Source organism: Arachis duranensis, chromosome 9 (genome assembly GCF_000817695.3).
Source record: "Arachis duranensis cultivar V14167 chromosome 9, aradu.V14167.gnm2.J7QH, whole genome shotgun sequence".
In the NCBI taxonomy this organism is placed as follows: domain Eukaryota; kingdom Viridiplantae; phylum Streptophyta; class Magnoliopsida; order Fabales; family Fabaceae; genus Arachis; species Arachis duranensis.
Window position 1 is genome coordinate 111,374,687 of NC_029780.3, and position 19,239 is coordinate 111,393,925.

The window sequence follows — 19,239 nt, forward strand, 5'->3', positions numbered from 1 at the left end:
AGTGGCTTTCAGGTAGTGTTGGGTTAAAATCTGCAGCAGAGGTGTAAATTTAATTTTTTATCGGGTGTATTTATTGTCTGTGTTTGGGTGTATTATGCAGATCTCTATGCAGACCGTCATATATGGGTTCCAATCTATCTGGATCACCACTTCATATTATAGTACCTGTAAATAAGAAATTTTGAATACACCAGAGAGAGTTTACTTATGGAAAAAAAATTTACTTATAATTGGATCAAATATATTTTCACCATGTGTTCAATTTCTTGGAACAAGAAGATCAATAAAACCTAGAAGAACATAGAAAAACAGTAAAACATAGTTCTTCGATTTCGAAATCAGAAACAGAAATGTGGAAAATGTACAAGATGAGTAAAACAATAACGTACCTTGAATAATATTTTGTTGATGGTTTCTGCTATTATTCGCGACGAGTTCAAATGTCTCTTCTGTTTGGAATGTTGCTCGAAACTTGAGGATTTGTGTTATCTTTGAAGGAGAAGAGGAAGAGTGAGCCATAACGAGAGGTTTTTTCGAAGCGTAATCGTTCGAGTGACGCGCGTGAAATTGACGCTCCATTTAAAGGGAGGGAGTGCGCGTGGATTAAACCTGAGTTGGGCCAACTTGTAAGGATTGTATGCGTTATTTGCTTGTATGTGTAGTGGGGCCCTAAATTTAATATTCGATATATTAATTGTTGACATTGTTTAATATTTTTATTGTTAGATTTTCATTGGATTCATCCTTACTTCTTGGATTGAGAATACTAAAATAAAAAAATAGTATGTACAAGATTTCTGTTGGGTTTAATGCACATGGTGTTGTTGCTTTCTTTCCGACTTTGGATCTGGGTCATAGTGGGCATGGTCCTTATTAAGTTTCTGTTTGTCCGAGTTGTTATAAATGGACTATGTCTTTGTGCTTTAATGGGCCTCTGCAAGAAAGCCAATGTTATTATTGGCCTAAAAGTGATTTTTATTTAGACGGGCCCAAAGTCACATTTCAAATAAAGCTATCTTACAAGTGAAGCCCAGTTCTACTAAATATTTGGTCACCCTAACAATTAAAAAAGAAAAAGAAAAGAAGAGAGCAGAGGAAGCCTACAATAAGAATACACGCAAAAAGAAAAAGTTTGGTTGGTGTAGCGATGAATTCACTAAGCAAATTTACTAAACTAGCCTTTATTTTGAGATTCTGAGATAGAGACTATTATGTTTGTTGGTTCAGAGGTTGGTAATAAAATTTTTGTCTCTATCTCCAAAAAGTGAAGACACAGGGGACTAAAATTTTTAGAGATGGAAACTGAAATTTTAATAATATTTTATACCTAAAATACATTCTTTTCAATTAATTAATTTCAATTTTACTTTTTGTACAAATTAAATTAGAATTTCATTCTTATTTCAATTTATGTTTCCCATTTTGCACCAAACAGAATACTGATATTTATTTCAATTTCTGTCTCTTAATCTCTATCTCTTTATTTCTCAATATCAATTTTCCTGTTTTTATCTCTCCATCAAACGCTACCTAAAAATTATTAAAAGTTCGAATTTTGATTTGCGTATACAATAAAAGATTGACGTAACACGAAAACAAAGAAAAAAAGAATACACCTCTCCACTAAGCAAATTTGTTAATTTTAACCAAATCCTCTTCTTATATATCTATTAAAGTTGGTTATACAGTAGATAGTTAAAAGAGGGTGAGTTAGTTGCGTGTGTTTTGTATCCCGTATATGATAGTAGAAAATTAAGATAAAGGAGTCACATGTTACCAATAAGGCAGCTTTTCATATATGCACTGAATCTACTGGGAAAAATAAAAGTTGTTCATTTAAAAAAAAAAATATATATCTAATTCTATACTATGTATATGGATGACTTTGGTTGGCTCTTTTATTTTCGTAGTTTTTCCATTGCACCTTAATAGCATCATATGCTTTTGTAGTACGAATATAGTTTAATTTTCTTATTTCTGTCATAAGCAGGAATCATGGAAAGCTATGCTTAATATAGTGCACCAACCATATCACGTTACACATTCAATTCACCCTGCGCCAACACGTTCCCCCTTATATTAAATTGAATAAAACACACACACACGTATTAAAAGAACAACGTCATATGAATCAGGTAACGCATGCTACCATGCAATCATGCTCACAAAAGTAGTCATGCCACATTATTGCATATTATGTGCAAAAGATATCATATCATATCATATATCCCCACTTTTACGATTATAGCCATAATTAGAGTATTATTTCATGTCATAGCTTTGCATGATTACCCAGTTTCAAACAATCTTCTCATTCTATCTCCATACAACTCCTAAAGTTATTCATCCATCAACCACTGCCCATTTTTTTAATATAATATATATCAACTCAAAGTATATTTAATTCTTGATAAGACAATAGTATGCTTTATCATTTATAATTTCTATTATGGCTAAGCTAAGGGTATGATTAATTATTCTTTTACTGTACTGGCTAGCTAGCATACAGTTGCATGCAGCCAATGTTATTATATAAGCCATGTGAATTCTGGTACAAGCAAGGAAAAAAAAAAAAAAGGGAGATGAATTAAGTTATGACCGTACAAAAATTTCTCAATGTGGCTGGTTTGTACATGATGAGTTTGTGAATGGCAAAGTTGCTTAATTTAGTCCAAGAAGGAAACAAGTAGTACCCTTTGGTAGCTAAGACACCAGGGTTTATGCACAAAATCTGCAGCATTAAAACTGTTACAGGATTCTCACAATTCATTATGATTACACTGTCCCCCACCCCACTCAAATCTTTTTCTCACTATACACCATATCTTTGTAGACATAAATTGATAAATATACAGCAGATCATTGGTACACAAATTGACAACATACATTTTGGAAAAAAATATATATATGCTAGTAATCACAGCCCAGGTTTTTTCATCATTGTTTATTTTTTTTGTAAAAAAAAAAAAACATTAATGTGTAAAGGGTTTAAAATGCATGTTAGGACCACAACTATGGTAAGAGGGTTTATATTCTTTTGAGATATTAATTGTTAAAATTAGGCAATGTTTGGGAACTTTTTGGCACTGGGCGTGACCATTAGCCGTTGACTAATCCTTGTTGGGAATCTCCCTAGTGTTGGAGTAATTTCTTTCACCTAAGTTAATTAAACTTATTATTATTATTATTATTATTATAGTCATGACACTCCACTCCACCACTACCATCTTTGAATTTGAACCAGCTAGCACAATCTCAAAGTTGGAAGAATCAAGTACTAGTGAAGGAATATACTTAAAAAAATATTAGAATGGTGGAATATTTAGTATTTGTGGTGTGATACAGTCAGCAGCATGTGTATAATTTAGTTTTAGACATCTTCTTAAGACTTTAGGAAAAACATGGAAGGAAGGAAGGGGGACCTAAACATGTGCATGAGAGAGAGAGTGTGTGTGTTATTGTTTAAAGAGAAAAATATAGCAGACTATAGCACTATTATAGGGATGTGTTCAAAATGGGGAATATGATATATTCTTGGGTGATTCCATAATACAATGTGCTTCCTTCATCTATCTGGTCAAAAGCATAAACTGATCCACTGTTATTTTATTTATTTATTTATTTAAGAAACTTTAGTGAAATATATTTTGTATTGAAAGGATTAGTGAAAAAATATTGCCTATCAGTTTTCTTTAAATTTAATATTCTGTTAATATATTTGATTGATTTGACTTTTTGAACTATTTATTACTTCATTTATAAGCTATCATATCATTTGAGGATTAAAAATTTAAAATCCATTAAGAGATAGGTGGATTTTCAACTAATCCTGTGCGGCAGCTTAGAGCCTGCATAATTAAATTATTAATTACATTTTCAAATATGCATGTAACTTTGGGACTTATGTTCACATGACACAAATCATTAGCAACATGATCAAAATAAAGGTGAAATATTATAATTTAACAGTTAACAATCAATAAAGTTAGGCACTCTATTAATACCCATAGTAACCTTTTCTAATAAAAATTTTGAAAAAGAAAATCACAAAATAATAGAAGACAAGATTTATATTGTTAATTTGAATATATTGATAATAATATAGCAGAGTGAAATATTAGAGGGAGAAGGAGAAGTAGAAAAGCAAGGAAGTGGTACTTCTGTTGCCAACTGTCAAATAATGAAAAGGAGAGAGTGAGAGTGATGATGAAAATGGTAGAAGAAGATTAGGACTGAATCAATGCTATGATATGAAGAAGATAACAGATGCCATTTAATGAGGTTTCATTAACTACTATTTACCATTACTCACTCTTCTCTCCCAACCCAAAAAGAAAGGCTGTAGTGTCAGTTTTGGCGTGCTTAACACTCACCAATGTCCTGAATGTGCTTGTTTTCCTTTCCTTTCCCTTCCTTCTGAAATTGAATGTTCTGCTACTTACTTTCTTACCAAAAATTAATGAGCAAAATGCATTAGGAATGGTGTGGCAAACCAGCCAAAAAAGTGGTAACATTGAAGCTTGCAAGGTTCATGCAACATTTCTTATCACTTTGTCATTTTGTGCGTTTTCAGTGTGTGTGTGTGTGTATGAGTACTTTGGAGTGTGGAACCAACAACAACAACACCAGATTCTCTGATGGGTTGTGCTGGTTTTTCTTAAAGCTTTTGGCTTGCTTGTGATTGTGATCGTGTGTGTGTTTGTGTCTCGATTTGTTTGTTCTTCTGACTTGACAAACACACATAACACTGTCATGCACAGCAACAGTGTTGTGTTCCTGTTCTACTGAAACTCCAAACTCTCTGCTGTAAGATCTTAGGGCCACTCTTCTTTTACCTTCCTTCTCTCTCACTTTACTGTTTCTAGATGGTTTTTCTTGTTTCATCTCCACCTTCAGTGTTGTATATTATTTTATTGTTTTTTAACCTCTCTAGTTAGTGGTTATTTTAGCTCCAAATTTGGCAGATTTTCTTTATTTCTGTGTGCCTTTTTTTGTTGGTAGTAAGTTGTAGTTGTATATATATATTTCCCTCAGTTGCAAAAAAAAAAAAAAGGGTCTTGGTCTTGGGTTTTGTGGGGAACTACACGGAGAGTGAAGTTTGGTGCCTGTCCTTGTGATTTATTTGCCAGTTTGATTTGAGGCACATATTTCTTTCATGTGGGGTGGAGGGTTTGACACCACACACACCATAAAGTTATGATCTTGCTTTCATTATTTTACTTGATTTGTGTGATCCACATTCTGGTGGATTCCATGGGTTTTTCCAGCTAGAATTTGTTTATGATTATATTCTTGCAAGTAGGAGTAGCTGCTAATGTTTGATTGTTGCATTAATTAACACCATATTCTGTGATCTAGTTCATTTATTCCATGCTTAACAATAAGATGCTTTCTGTCTACAGTTTTGGTGGTTTATTTCTTCTGATACCAAGATGCTGTTTTCGGTTGCAGGTTTTCAAAGTTCAACGGTAAAAGAGAAAAAAAAAAGAAAAGGAGTGGCTTAAAAAAATAAATCATTGTTGCAAGTATAAGAAGATAGGTAGATAGATAGATAGATATATACGTGTTGGATTTGGAACTTGTAGCTTTAGAGGCACTAGATGATGGTGTTGGTGTTGTGAATCTTGAAGTGGCTTTAAAAAAAGGAAGAAAAGGGAACAGAGGAATCAGAAAGTGAAAAGGATAAAAGAAATTATGGGAAAGTGAGGTGGAGTCAGATTTGTGTGTGTGGTGTGTGTCTGATTTGAGAATTGTTTAGTGAGACTAGTCTGTTGGCTATGTCCCCTGAGCTGACTCGGTGCGCCCGGACTCCGTGGGCTTTGCCGGCGACCAAGGAAACAAACTCTTACTGCCTTCTCTTCCCATTTAAGAGAACCTTTACTTAAAAAATTGGACAATCCCCATCTTAGAACATTTTCTTATATATATAACTATATATCACTCTCTCTTTGATTCAGCTTCTGCCTTTGTTTGCTGTCAAGATTCGGTCACACTCCTTTGGTATTTAAGCTGTTCCTCCACATACCATTTCTTTATTACTCACTGAAAACCAAGAACCTTGGATGCATATCTCACTGTGAGTTGGCTGGGGTAGTAGACTCTTCTCTTTCCTTTTCTGGTAAATCTTCATACATAGAGAGGGATGTTTGGTGGGCCTAACCGGAGCTTGTTGGACTTTGCATTCAGCTTTTGATTGGTGGAGAGTGGTCTTTTTCTTCTTTGAGTTGTCATTTTCAGAGAGGAAGCAGATCTTATATTGTTAAAGATGAAGTTCATGAAACTTGGTTCTAAGCCAGATACCTTTCAGACTGATGGGAACAATGTCAGGTTAGATTATTCTTGTCTTCCTTATACACATTCTTGTTTGCTTCTGTTTTGTGGCTATGATGTGAAGTACATTGTTTGATTGTAATGGTTTTGTTCTCTTTGCTCCGTTTTAAAATATATTATTATGATTTCATTCTCCTCCCCAATCTCTCTGATTAGTCCTTGAAGGTCAATTTCAGTGATTGAGGGAATGTGTTGTGTTTGGTTGCTTCAAGTACACAGAAAAATAGTCTGATTATGCTTAGTTCCTGATTCATTGCTCTTGAAAATGGAAAATTCAATAAACAAATCCTCTTCCCTTCATTCCAGATCCATATAAAATGTAGGAATGTGAATAGCCTGTATAAAATAAAATCTAAGTGGGAAAATTATGGTTTGATCAAAACATCTTAGTTTATTGTACTTTATTATTATCCACCTCTTAACAAGTTGCATTTCATGTCCAGGTATGTGGCCAGTGAGTTGGTATCAGATATCATTGTTAGTGTTGGGGATGTAAAGTTTTATTTACATAAGGTATGCATCAAACCAGTAAAATATATACATCAATGGATCTGTCTTTTGATATCATATGTTACTGATATTTGAAATATTCATCTATGTAGTTCCCTCTTCTATCAAAGAGTGCTCGCTTACAGAAGATGATCTCCCTCAGTAATGAAGAAAATGTAGATGATGTCCAAATTGGTGACATTCCGGGAGGCGCAAGTGCCTTCGAGATATGTGCTAAGTTCTGCTATGGGATGACTGTTACCCTGAATGCTTACAATGTAATAGCAACTCGGTGTGCAGCAGAGTACCTTGGAATGCATGAGACAATTGAGAAAGGAAACCTCATTTACAAGATTGATGTTTTCCTTAGCTCTAGCATTTTCCGTAGTTGGAAGGATTCGATCATACTTCTTCAGACTTCAAAGTCTATGCTACCATTGGCTGAGGACTTAAAGGTGGTGAGCCATTGCATTGAATCTATAGCCAACAAGGCATGTGTTGATGTATCCAAAGTTGACTGGTCTTACTCCTACAACCGGAGAAAGCTTCCGGAGGAAAATGGGATCGATTCAGATCCGAACGAAATCAGAACTCGGATAGTACCAAAAGACTGGTGGGTTGAAGATCTATGTGAGCTTGAAGTTGATTTGTACAAGTCTGTAATTACAAGTATTAAAAGCAAGGGAGTTCAGCCTAATGAGGTAATTGGTGAAGCTTTGAAAGCTTATGCTTACAGAAGATTACCAAGTTTCACCAAGGGAATGATCCCCTGTGGAGACATATCAAAGCAACGGCTAATAGTCGAAACAATCCTATGGTTGTTACCTACTGAGAAAGGCAGCATCTCTTGTAGGTTCTTACTCAAGTTGTTAAAAGCTGCCATTTTCGTAGAGTTAGGGGATAAGGCTAAAGAAGAGCTTGTAAGGAGAATTGGGCAGCAACTGGAGGAGGCTTCTGTTAGTGATATTTTGATTCGAGCACCGGATAAAGAAACTACAATCTATGATGTCAGTATAGTCCAGAAAATTTTAAGAGAGTTCTTCATGAAAAATCACAACACTGAGATCGAATCAATAGGTGCTGGTGAGCTTGTGGGGATAAGAAATCCTGGGATTTTATCCGATGCTTCCAAGCTTATGGTTGCAAAACTCATAGATGGATACCTTGCCGAAGTTGCAAAGGATCCCAATTTACCTTTGTCAGATTTTGTTGATCTTGCTGATCTAGTGTCAAGCATCTCTCGTCCTACTCACGATGGCCTTTACAGGGCCATCGACACATATCTTAAGGTAACAGTTTTCGATTCAATTCGCCTATTACATTATAGTTTAGCTATAAAGTATGCATCTATACTAGTAGTTAACATTTAACACCATTTAAGAAAGTTGTTTAGTGCAATTTTGTTTATTTCAACCTTGCTTTATAATGCTACAGGAGCACCCTGGGATCAGCAAAGGTGACAAAAAGAGGATTTGCAAACTAATGGATTGCAGAAAACTGTCTGTTGATGCCTGCATGCATGCAGTGCAAAATGAGAGGCTACCATTGCGAGTTGTTGTGCAGGTACTTTACTTTGAGCAGGTAAGGAGTGCTGCATCATCCGGTACCAGCACGCCGGACATACCTAAAGGACACAAGGATTTGAGCAATGTATCTAACGCTAGCTCGAGGTCCGGGACAACCAATCCGGAAGACGAATTGGATGCTGTGGCCACAGCTGAGGAGCTGAAGGCATTAAGAAGGGAACTTGCATCATTGAGGATGAGCAATGGTGGTGGTGGTAATGAGAAAGATGTAGATATCAAACCAAACATGGACAAAGCTGTGATTGGAAAGATGAAAGGGTTGCTCAGGTCAAAGAAGTCATTCATAAAGAAATGGGCCAGCAAAGGAGGACAAGGTGAAAATAGTGGCTCTGATTCATCAGATAGTATTGGTTCTGCTAATCCAGAAGAAGTTAAATCCACTCCATCCAGAAATAGGAGACATTCAGTTTCATGAAATTAAGTTTGGTTTATTTTCTTTGCCTCCTTTTTCTTTTGTTTTTGCTTGTTTCTTTTGCTTAGTTTCTTATGCCAAACATGACCCCAACACTAAGGTACATATAGTTTAAAAATAGCAGAATTGTGTAGATTGGAAAATCATGTAACCATGACATCATTATCCTATGAAATTGAAAGTAGCTATATTATTTAATTGCAATCAAGTTAGTTACCTTGTCTCATAAGAGCAGTTACTGACAACTTATTAATATCTCATGTGCTAATATTCTTGATCTTGCCTAATTTCAGATTAAATTCTTATAATGTTGAGAATCAAGATATAAGTGGGTGGGATGCTTGATACCACATGTGTTAACAATTTTGTGGAACTGCAAGCTTGTGCTGGATCCATTATTTTGAGCCATTAAGTCAAAACCACTTATTGATTTGCATATAATAATTTTTAACGGCTACTTGTAGATTCTTATATAAGATTCAAAGGTTTTTTTTTCTTTTTATTTGACAATGATGATACAAAGAAACTGGTGCAAGTGTAATCCGAAGTGAGACTTCCAACATTACAATATGGACAAAAAATAACAACTCAATTCAGCTGTTAGTGCTCTTAATAAATTGTAATTTAACTATGACCCCATTATTTGTTTTGCTTATCTATCATTACATCAAAAAGATACAAAAGTTGCTTCCGTAAAATCCACACAAACATGCTTCAAAATGCACGTCACAACCATTCTTAATTAATTAGTATAGTCATCCGGCACCCATTAATCGCATACAAAACTTTCTAGTGATTACAATAATACTAACAAAATCAACGTTAACACTTGTCCTTAGGCCAAGGCCATATAACTGTGCCGCGGCAGCAAGTAATAAAACTCTGTATAAAATTTTTTTTATGGAAATAATAGAGATATCCAATAGTTACTATGCTTCAATAGCATCTAATTGTACCTTTCATCACACGTCGTTTATGTCCAAGGTTTGACTAGAAAAATCTAGATTAAAATTTAATCGTTGATTACAAAGGAGTGGTGGCAGAAGTTTATCAAGGCCGTAAGTTTGGTTATTTATATATTTTCACATCTTTTATAAAGATGTGATGAAATTGAACTCATTTAAAAGAAAGGTCAAATTGATTGAAAGGTGCCTGCATAACAATAACGACCAATTATGCATGTGTCTTCTTAATGCATTGAAGGGACACAGATTCTAAGGTGTTTAATTTCCTCTCTAATCCTAAGTTTTGAAATGTGTAGGGCCTAATCAAATTGAGTTAATTATAATCTATGAAGACCGGACCAGACCGGACCCTCTCCTCTAGTTTTAAACTAATATTTTTACTTTTGTAATAATATTATGGAAATATAAATTTTTTAAAATTATAATCCACTTTGTTTTGATAGTATAAATTATAGGATAAAAAATATATTTAAATTAGGCTGAGGAAGATATTAAATTAGAGAGTGTCATGTAATACATTTGATTATTAAATTAGATAATAATATATGATACATAATATAAGTATATAGTATATTTCAAGTTCAATTTTAATTTTAATATAATTAAAGAAGGTCATGTTGTATATTTTAATTGTCAAATTAATAATTAGTCATTGATATTGATAATGATATATAAAATAGATAGAGTGGTTGAAAGAATGACAGAAATAAAGAAAGGAAAAAGGAGGAAAATTTGATTTCAATTGCAATGAGCGAGTGACATGTGGTATATTTTGGTTGTAAAATTAGTAAAATGAAAAGATTTGATTTTAATTACAATAATAAAAGAATAACATGTGATATATTTTGGTTGTAAAATTAATAAGAAAGAGAGAAAAAATTTTTAATTTTAGAAAAAAATTTAATTTTAATTATAATAAAAAAAGATACATGATATATTTTAATTTTAAAATTAGAAATAAAATTAGAAATATATAATAGATAGATTAAGAAATTGATACCGTGGTGGAATCACATTTATTAATGGAATCACATTTATTAATTAAGCCACATAAGATGAGATGCATGTAATATAACGAGCTGCTAAAAAAATTAAACTAAATAATAGGAATCTAATTCTCCGCAAAGAAAATTGATGTTGGAAAAGACGACGTTAAACACTTGTGATTAGAATGCAAGTTTTGGATAAAGATGCCAATTGCCACGTATCCAACTTGGTTCTGTAATTTCTATGCTCCACTATATATTCATGTCCAGATCATCATCAACTTGTCATTATCGCTTTTCTTTAGTTGGAATCAGTTCACTCTATACTATAGGGTAATTTTGAAATGAAGGTAAATAATAAATAAAAGATGAATGGAGAATTATTTACGAGAAAAAAGAAAAAGAAAAATAAAAGCTGGTGTATAAATGTAATTTACGTTGATACAAACTGGGAATCCAAGTGGCGGAGAATTCCCAAAAATTGCGGAGAACCTGAGCAGAGCAGATATTATATGAGCACCCATTTCTTTGGAATCCTTCCTAGTTCCTTCTTAGCTGCACCCCTACAAACTAGAGTAATACATAAAAAATTAAACATATATCATTTTTAATCCTTTTAGTTTCTACTATAATATAGTTATCCTGATTAATGTAATTTTATATTATTAAAAATATTATTAATAATTAATTAATAATTATAAAATATAAAAATTATTATTTTCTAATATTCTTCAATTAAATAATATAAAAATATTTTTTATATATTAAAATTAATTATTAATGTGTATTTATATTTTATTATGTATTTTATAATGACGGGGAGGATGATGTAATATAACGTTGAGACGGAAAATGAATATTTAATCCGTTTATATAGTAAGGATGGGTAACAGAATGAGTGTAGTCGATAAAAGAAAAGAGGATGAGCTGCAATGGATGCCGTGTGCTACGAAAAGGGTGCAGCGAAGAGTGCATGCTACGACATTGCCTGGTGTGGATACAGGACAATCCACGAGCACAGGGTTACGCCACCCTCTTCGTCGCCAAGTTCTTCGGCCGCGCCAACCTCATGTCTTTCCTTTCCTCCGTTCCCACCAACCACAGATCCGGTAATTTTATAATTTATTTTTTAGTTAAATAATTTAACTGAAAACCGTTAAATAATTTGAGATATTTTATTATTGACAGCATTGTTTCAGTCACTTCTATATGAGGCAGTGGGTCGTACCATAAATCCGGTGAGTGGGGCAGTGGGGCTGCTCTCGACAGGCAACTGGCATCTCTGCCAGTCCGCGGTGGACAAAGTGCTGCGAGGGGGCGGCGCCGCCTTGACGGAAAGTAGTGATCATTTGAAAGAAGCAGAATCAGAAGAGAGAATTGAATCAAAGAAGCAACCACCCAGCAACACAACAACTACTCATCATTGGCCTTCTCAAACGACTGATACCAAGCTGCTTACGCTTTTCTTATGACCTTCAATTTTCTTATTTGCTACCAACATGCTTAATGCCTTTAATTAACAACTTATCACTAATCTATATATAACCAATAAATGAACTTATATTCATCATCAAGAGTGTTGTTTTCTTCAATCTTTGCTTCCCGACTACCGCATCCATATTACTCCATCCAATTTTATGTAAAAATATCTCTAGAATTAAAATTTCAGAGTTAAAATCTTATCTCCGTTTTTCTCCTAATATGAGATGACGTTCATTTCGCATTTAGTCGTAGCAAGTGGGAGATTTTTCCATGCAAGTATGATCATTGATGGGGCCAGCAACTCGTTCATACTAAGTAAAAGGATAAAAGCTTTTGCTTCTGTTTAAAAAGGGGGTCCATCATGGATAGAAAGAATTTCATTTGCTTTAATTTGCCGAGTGCTAAATTAAAATAACAATAACGCAAAAGATGTGTAAATAAAATAGTTAAAGTGGTAGGAAATAATTCTAGTGAACTTTATCCAAGTGAATCTTGAAGAATAATAGTTAAAAAATGGGGCTTGTATATATTATCACACATCAAATATGACATCTGCATCACTCACAATGTGTACGGTACTGGCTTCTGCTTGTTGTGGTAAGGCAAAAATACAAGACTTGTATTGCATGTACAGAAATGTGAATGTGAATATCACTGCCCCTTCACTTCTTCCAAGAGTCATTTACTTAAATCAAATATTTATATCAACTTTTTGTATTGATCTTTTTTTTTTCATATGGTGGCAGAGAATGGGCCTGCATTCCCATTTTTGGTGTAGTGGGCTATGCTAAAAAAAACCAAAAGAAAAAAAAACATTTTAATGATAATAATATACAATTTGGCAGCCTTTACTCTTGTGCAAAATCAAGTGAAGCCTGTGATTGCTAAAACTGCTAATCAGAAAATAAAATAGTGAAAGATGGGAGGAGGAATTGAAATGAAGTAGGCGACATACTCCCTAATAAACAATGATTAGTTGATTACATATAGTATAGATTTATATACATAGACACTGCTTTCCTCAGATGACAAGTGACAAGGTAATTGTATACAACTCTAGCTAACTACTGAGAGAGGAAAGCCACCTATTTTTCCTTTTTTCTTAGTAAATTGAAATCCAAGACACAAAGATATACTACACACAAAGACACATTACAAGACCACACCAGAACGAGGCTCCAAAACTTGTCAAATGAAATACCAAAACACCAGCTGTTAACTCTCCATGATTATTACCTTGTTGGTTGTTGTGTGTTATCATCTCATCTCCACCCCGTGGAAAATAAAAAGGCTGAGAGTAGTGTTAGCATTAAGAGTGAGCAGTCTGTCAAATAAGGATCAGTTGAGTTCTTTCTTCTACACATGTGTTGTCAGGCAGCTGCAACTTGGTACTCGAGATAGTTGTAACATATGCGTTCTTAAGCTACAATCCTTCACCTATAACAATATTTACACATACAACATACCAATAAGAAATTCATAGACAAATTGGTCAATTGGGGTGAGAGAGATCTTCAGAAAGAAAAAGAAAAACATGACTACCTGCATGGCTGCTAATGAGGACAAAAAGTCCTTGCATTGCTCAAGCAAAAACCTTTCCTTTGAGGTCACCTTCACGATTTCCGCCACCAAGCAGTTAGTTTCTTCCACCTGCTACAAGAAACTAGTGTTTTTTAGACATACTGATAGAAGTGTAAATATCCTCTTATCTCTTACCCCATTCCCACTTCCCTAGTCCGTACTACATATGAACCATGCGATGAGTATGTGGCACCCCCTAGAAAATTGAGCCAACAAGCTTTTAGACCATGCTACTTATGGTTTAGCATGTTTGGTTAACAAAAGCTTCTCTCTTGTAGCTTTTATGCAAACCATGATTTTTAGGTCATGTTAGAATTTAAGGTCCAATGACTGATTGCTTCATCAACCCCACTAATTCAAGAAAACCAAGAATCAAACAAAAATATGGAAAGTAAAGATTATACACATTTTCACTCCATACAACCTTACATATACCAATGGACGACAATTAAAAGAACACAGGCACCTTGCTGAGAAGCACAAACACAAGAAAATAAAAATCACCTTTGATGAGAGAGAGTATATAGAGGATGCCATTGCCTGCATCACATCAACTGCTGACCCCAGAGCATCCTTTAGATTTGGTACATCCGCCTGATAAAGAATAACAGTTAAGATTTCACAGTCTAATTGAAAACAGTGAAGAGTGTTTCTAGAAGGAAAGAAAAACAAGAGGCACATACTACTGCTTTTTCAACAACCGGAAGACGGAGGGTACTGGCCTTCAAAGCTTCAGTTGCTCCAAGCAAAGAATTGGCGTGATCTCTATCTAGATGGGCCCATTCTTCCAAATAAGAAATCTATGGCCAAGAAGAAAAAACATCAATAATCGGGGAAATAATGTTAATAAAAATATTTTTTTTTTTCTCTCTCTCACTCCAAACATCATCACTACCTCTACCATGGCCAATGGGTTGCTGCATGCACAAGGCGGGATTCGAACTCCCGACACTTGCTTAAGCGGACTAGTGAGCTAACCACTAGACCAACCCAACTTGGTTTCAAAAAAAAAAAAATATTTTTTTTTCTTAGCATTATTAAAAGCATACTGATTAAATGCATTTAGATTATGATTCTCATGTAATCATGAAACCAACTTTGCATCAAGATATAAAAACATCAGCAAGTGCATGCAGGCATTTAAAGCAATAATGCAAAAACACAATATAGAATTGTATTAAGTTTATCAACTTTGGAGTCACATGCACTGCATACACGCATAATAGGTATTACATTTGAAACTGAAAACCCTGAACCATACCTGTCCCTTTAGGATGGAAGTTAGCTTCAACTTTTGCCTCAGCAACACCAGCTTGATTCTTTTAAGTATGACTGAATGCCTAAGTTCTGAAATTGTAACCCATGCATTCCACAAATGCCTCTGTGCAATGAAATACATTTAAGTTAGCCTAACACTACATTACTATTTAGTAGTACAGTTATCAGCCAACAGAACAGATGTTGTCATCCTAAACATGGAGTGAATTATTTCACTACACATGGAACTCGAAGTGCCAGTAAAAAAACCAGGTGCAGGAAACATTCTTTAGAAGTGTGTGGATACCTCTCACGATGAGCACTCTGGAACATTGTACAATCCAACAACTGTGAAGTGTGAATCAAACCATTGAATGTCACTAATACTAATACGTTTCTTGATCCTATTCCTATAATATGATGTAAGAAATTAGTAGTGTTACTTTCATTAGACACCTCATGCCATCATAATGATAGATCAAGCTATGCTATCAGGAATTTCACTCAAGGTAAACCTAAACTATTCTATTTTCAGCTCATATACTTAAAGTTTTGGGGCCTGCAAACATCCTCTATCTTGCATGTTACAGATTTTCTTCCTCAACATAGATAAAAAGGCTAAGGGTGAGTCTTGGTGCAATGATAAGGTTGCTTGACGCCCAGGAATTTGAATCCTCTAAAGTGAGAAAGTTGGTAAAGTGGTAAAGTGAAGGGTTAATCATTATTGATTTTATAATTTTCATGAAATGTGTGCGCCACTATCTTAATTTAAAAGTGATTAACTCCTCACTCTACAACTTTACCAACTTTCTCACTTTAGAGGATCTTAATCCAATGCCCGGTGTTTAAGGTCATGGATTCAAATCTTGTGGAAACCTCTCTGTTTGGGTGGGTACATGCTTATATTCTCCACACCCCCCACTATGTAGGAGAGTCATAAACTGGGATGCCACTGGTAACAAGGTCCATTTTAACCACTTGTAAATTTCCACCTGTAACTAGTTGTAAACTTGACTGGCAAATGGAATGACACTAGTAAATCAAGACACAGACTTTTGTTATAAAGCATCTTCTTGTTGTCAAACTGACAAGATAATTTTTCGGTCAGAACAAGGCAGGAAGTATTCTGAACGAATTTCCAGAGTTAGTATGACTATTGGTCCAGAAAAGGTATGATTGTTCAACTAATACATAAACCATGTTGTCTTTCCTTACCGTGGATAAACAATCTCATGTATGTAAGTTTTCTGCAAGCATTTCCATTTCTAATAGTACGTTAGCATACTTGGGCTAGAAATTTTGGAGAACTCCTTGATAATCTTTATTTATGGAGAACACCCTTCTCAAATGAGCATTAGAATGATTCTATTCAATGGTTGATTTTTTTCTTCTATTTTTTTTATAGAAAAAGAAATTATACAAGAGGAAGGGGCATCCTGACATTGATACAAAGAGATATGGCTAGCACCTAATGGGATAAACCTTGTGACAATGCAAGTCATTTCTTGACATCAAGATGAATAATACTATCTTTACTTTTCATGCTTAAATACTAAATCCAAGAAGTATATAATTAATTTTTCATTAATAAGTATTCTATAATACCTAGGAGCCTTCTAGATAAACAACTCAATAGCCTGCCCTCCCTAAATATCAGATGAGAGAATATGAAGGAAAACCCAGCCCCTAAACCAACAACACTTGTGGGACTTGCCAGCAGATAACTAGTTGTGGGAAGAGGAAACACTAGAAGACTTTCACACCATAGAAGGCTAGAAGATTCAGATATTTAAGATACAGGAACAGTGTAGCTCTATCCAAAGAAGCAAAAGTGATTTGTGATTAATTTTAAAAAATGCTATTACCAACAATCCAACATGAACTTAAGCGTTGCATCTGCATATTCCCTTAAAATCAGGCATCAAATTTTCGTTTGAGCAATAAGAACATTCATCATTCACCCTAAGACTCTAGCCTCTTAAACTTCCAGCACATGGTTATACAAAATTATTAGTCTGATGATGCACTCCAAGGCACATTACATCAAATGTAATCCTCACTAATCTAAATTGTTTGTTCTGCAAACCATGCTGCAGGATATAAGCATTCAATGACATGACACAATTACTAGAAGAAAAAAATTGACACCCCAATTTCAAGCAACTAAAAGCATACCTCTGCACTCAGTTTCTGAACCATGAAGGTAGCATCTGCCCTTGCATTAACAAACCGCCACTGCGCATAGCGATTATACAGAAGCCTCAATGTATGTGCATCGAATATCCGATCTTCCCCTATCTTCCCTCTTCTCACATCAGCAGAGAAGCTGAGAATAGAAGGTGTACTACTAGAATTACTACTGATGGAGCTGGCAACAGCACTTCTGACCCTAACAGGACTGGCAATCCCCCTCGAAGGCGAGGATGTAGAAGATGCCCAAAGTTTACTTGGTGAAGCAGGCCGCCCTGGATTACCCCTGATAGGAGAAGCCATGGTTCTTGGAGACAAGACAGGGCCACCACTATTATACCTTCTCAACTGAGAATTCTTTGTTGTACCAACCATTCTAGAGACAGGGCTTGTTGACAATGGTGAACCGGGATCCTGCAGGCGGCGCAGGCGGCTATTAGTCTCCTGCCAAAACTTGGCAGAAACAACAATGCCGCGAGGCTTAGCAGCAGCAGAAGGATAATCCTGCACACCTGAAGTGCTACCAGAGGAAACACTATCACTATCAGAAGCAGAAGCAGTGAGATCACTAGGAACCAATGGAGACTCATGATGATGATTATTATGCTTATTATCGTCACTCTTCAACAACTCAGCTTTTCCCAAATCCAAACTCAACCCTGCAACCCCACCACCAAAAGAAGCCCTTCTACTGCCACCACCATCCAAAACCATCGATTGCTGCAATGCACGCACCACTTTCCCAGCCCCATTTCCAACAGTACAATCCACACTCCTATAGAGGCTATTCGGACCTGAGTTTGGGTTCCGGGTCCGACCCGGCCACCGGTGCTGATCTCCGGGCCTTGAATTTTCCCCTTGATCTCCTCTCACGGGAGTTGACCTCCGCCGCTCCGGAGTCGCAGCGGCCTTCCTGGAGTTGCCGGAAGAAGGCGGCGTGGCGGTGGCGGAGGCCTTGGCCTTGCTGATCGGAAGCGAGAACGCCTCCCCTTGGAACGAAACGGAGAGGCTCCGCGTGGAACTGACAAGAAGCTTAGCGGCGGCGGAGGAGACATCGGCAGCGGCATTGTCGGGAACCGGAGTCATGGGCCTGCTGGGCCTGCGTCGGCCCACAGATTGGGAACGGTTGGGAAGGAGAGGAGTTGAAGGAGGATGAGACGAATTGGTTGAGCGAGAGAGTAGAGGAGAAGGGAACCTTCTAGAAGAAGTGGAAGACGAAGAAGTTGAAGTCGTTGAGGTTGAAGTGGTGGTGGTGGAGGTGGAGGGTGAAGGAGACATGTACCTTGAAGAAACTTGCCTCCCCTTGGGTCTTCTAGGTATGGTAGAGGTGGTGGTGGTGGTGCCATTGGTGGATTTCGAGGGTAATGGGTCGGTTGAAGCTGCTGCAGTTTCAGAAATGGCAGCCACCATTATAAGGAACTTTGGGGGATAAAGGTGGGAACTTTACCTCACATTGCTTGCCTCATTTACTAAAAAGGGGGTTGAGGGTTTAGATCAAGGGATTCGAGTATGGCGGAGAACGGCGAAATGGGTATGCGCCAGATTCAGTATTCGCGACCAACAGTGAGAGAAATAGCGTTCCAGGTTGTGAGGGTTTAGAGAGAGACAAGAAAGAAAGAAAGAGGGGTGAGAAAGCCAAGTAAGTAGGTAAAACTAAAACAATGAATATGGCTTCAATCTTTGGAGGAACGTTATCTTAATCAAATTAATTTGCTAATCACCATTTATTTAATTTTAGTGCTCTTATTCTACTACTTACCTCTTCTTTTATTCTATCCTCTATATAGTTTCTCAGATGTGAATTAAATTTCTCGCTACCTTTTACTTGGAAGGAATCATAAACAAGTTTATGTTACTTGGAAGACTTGAATTTTTAATATTCTTTTTCTTATTACTAACCATTTTAATTTGTAGTGTTTGCATTATTACCGCTTGTGTTATTATTAGAGTTTAAAAGTTAC

The 19,239-nt window shown here is 35.8% G+C and overlaps 3 protein-coding genes across 8 annotated transcripts; 2 read left to right on the top strand and 1 right to left on the bottom strand.

Annotated features, from left to right (window-relative positions):
- The first annotated feature begins 4,156 nt into the window (after positions 1–4,156).
- LOC107467375 (BTB/POZ domain-containing protein NPY2) lies at positions 4,157–9,021 on the top strand. 5 transcript variants are annotated; one of them, XM_052253729.1, is made up of 5 exons: positions 4,157–4,281; positions 5,452–6,327; positions 6,774–6,843; positions 6,933–8,108; positions 8,254–9,021. In XM_052253729.1, the coding sequence occupies exons 2-5, from the start codon at positions 6,266–6,268 to the stop codon at positions 8,818–8,820; spliced, it is 1,875 nt and encodes a 624-aa protein (XP_052109689.1). In that variant the 5' UTR covers positions 4,157–4,281; positions 5,452–6,265; the 3' UTR covers positions 8,821–9,021. The 5 variants fall into 5 exon arrangements, with proteins under 5 accessions (XP_052109689.1, XP_015941938.1, XP_020986945.1 ...); XM_016086452.3 differs by having other exon boundaries at positions 4,163–4,527; XM_021131286.2 differs by lacking the exon at positions 4,157–4,281 and adding an exon at positions 4,606–4,806.
- Positions 9,022–11,672: 2,651 nt separating this feature from the next.
- LOC107467266 (LOB domain-containing protein 38) lies at positions 11,673–12,342 on the top strand. Its single transcript, XM_016086304.3, has 2 exons — positions 11,673–11,877; positions 11,957–12,342. The coding sequence occupies exons 1-2, from the start codon at positions 11,691–11,693 to the stop codon at positions 12,238–12,240; spliced, it is 471 nt and encodes a 156-aa protein (XP_015941790.1). The 5' UTR covers positions 11,673–11,690; the 3' UTR covers positions 12,241–12,342.
- Positions 12,343–13,179: 837 nt separating this feature from the next.
- Positions 13,180–18,946, bottom strand: LOC107467506 (QWRF motif-containing protein 2). 2 transcript variants are annotated; one of them, XM_016086627.3, is made up of 6 exons: positions 17,264–18,946; positions 15,093–15,212; positions 14,515–14,631; positions 14,336–14,425; positions 13,793–13,900; positions 13,180–13,687 (listed from the first exon to the last, which is right to left on the bottom strand). In XM_016086627.3, the coding sequence occupies exons 1-6, from the start codon at positions 18,686–18,688 to the stop codon at positions 13,607–13,609; spliced, it is 1,941 nt and encodes a 646-aa protein (XP_015942113.1). In that variant the 5' UTR covers positions 18,689–18,946; the 3' UTR covers positions 13,180–13,606. The 2 variants fall into 2 exon arrangements, with proteins under 2 accessions (XP_015942113.1, XP_015942112.1); XM_016086626.3 differs by having other exon boundaries at positions 13,793–13,903.
- Between the last annotated feature and the right edge of the window lie 293 nt (positions 18,947–19,239).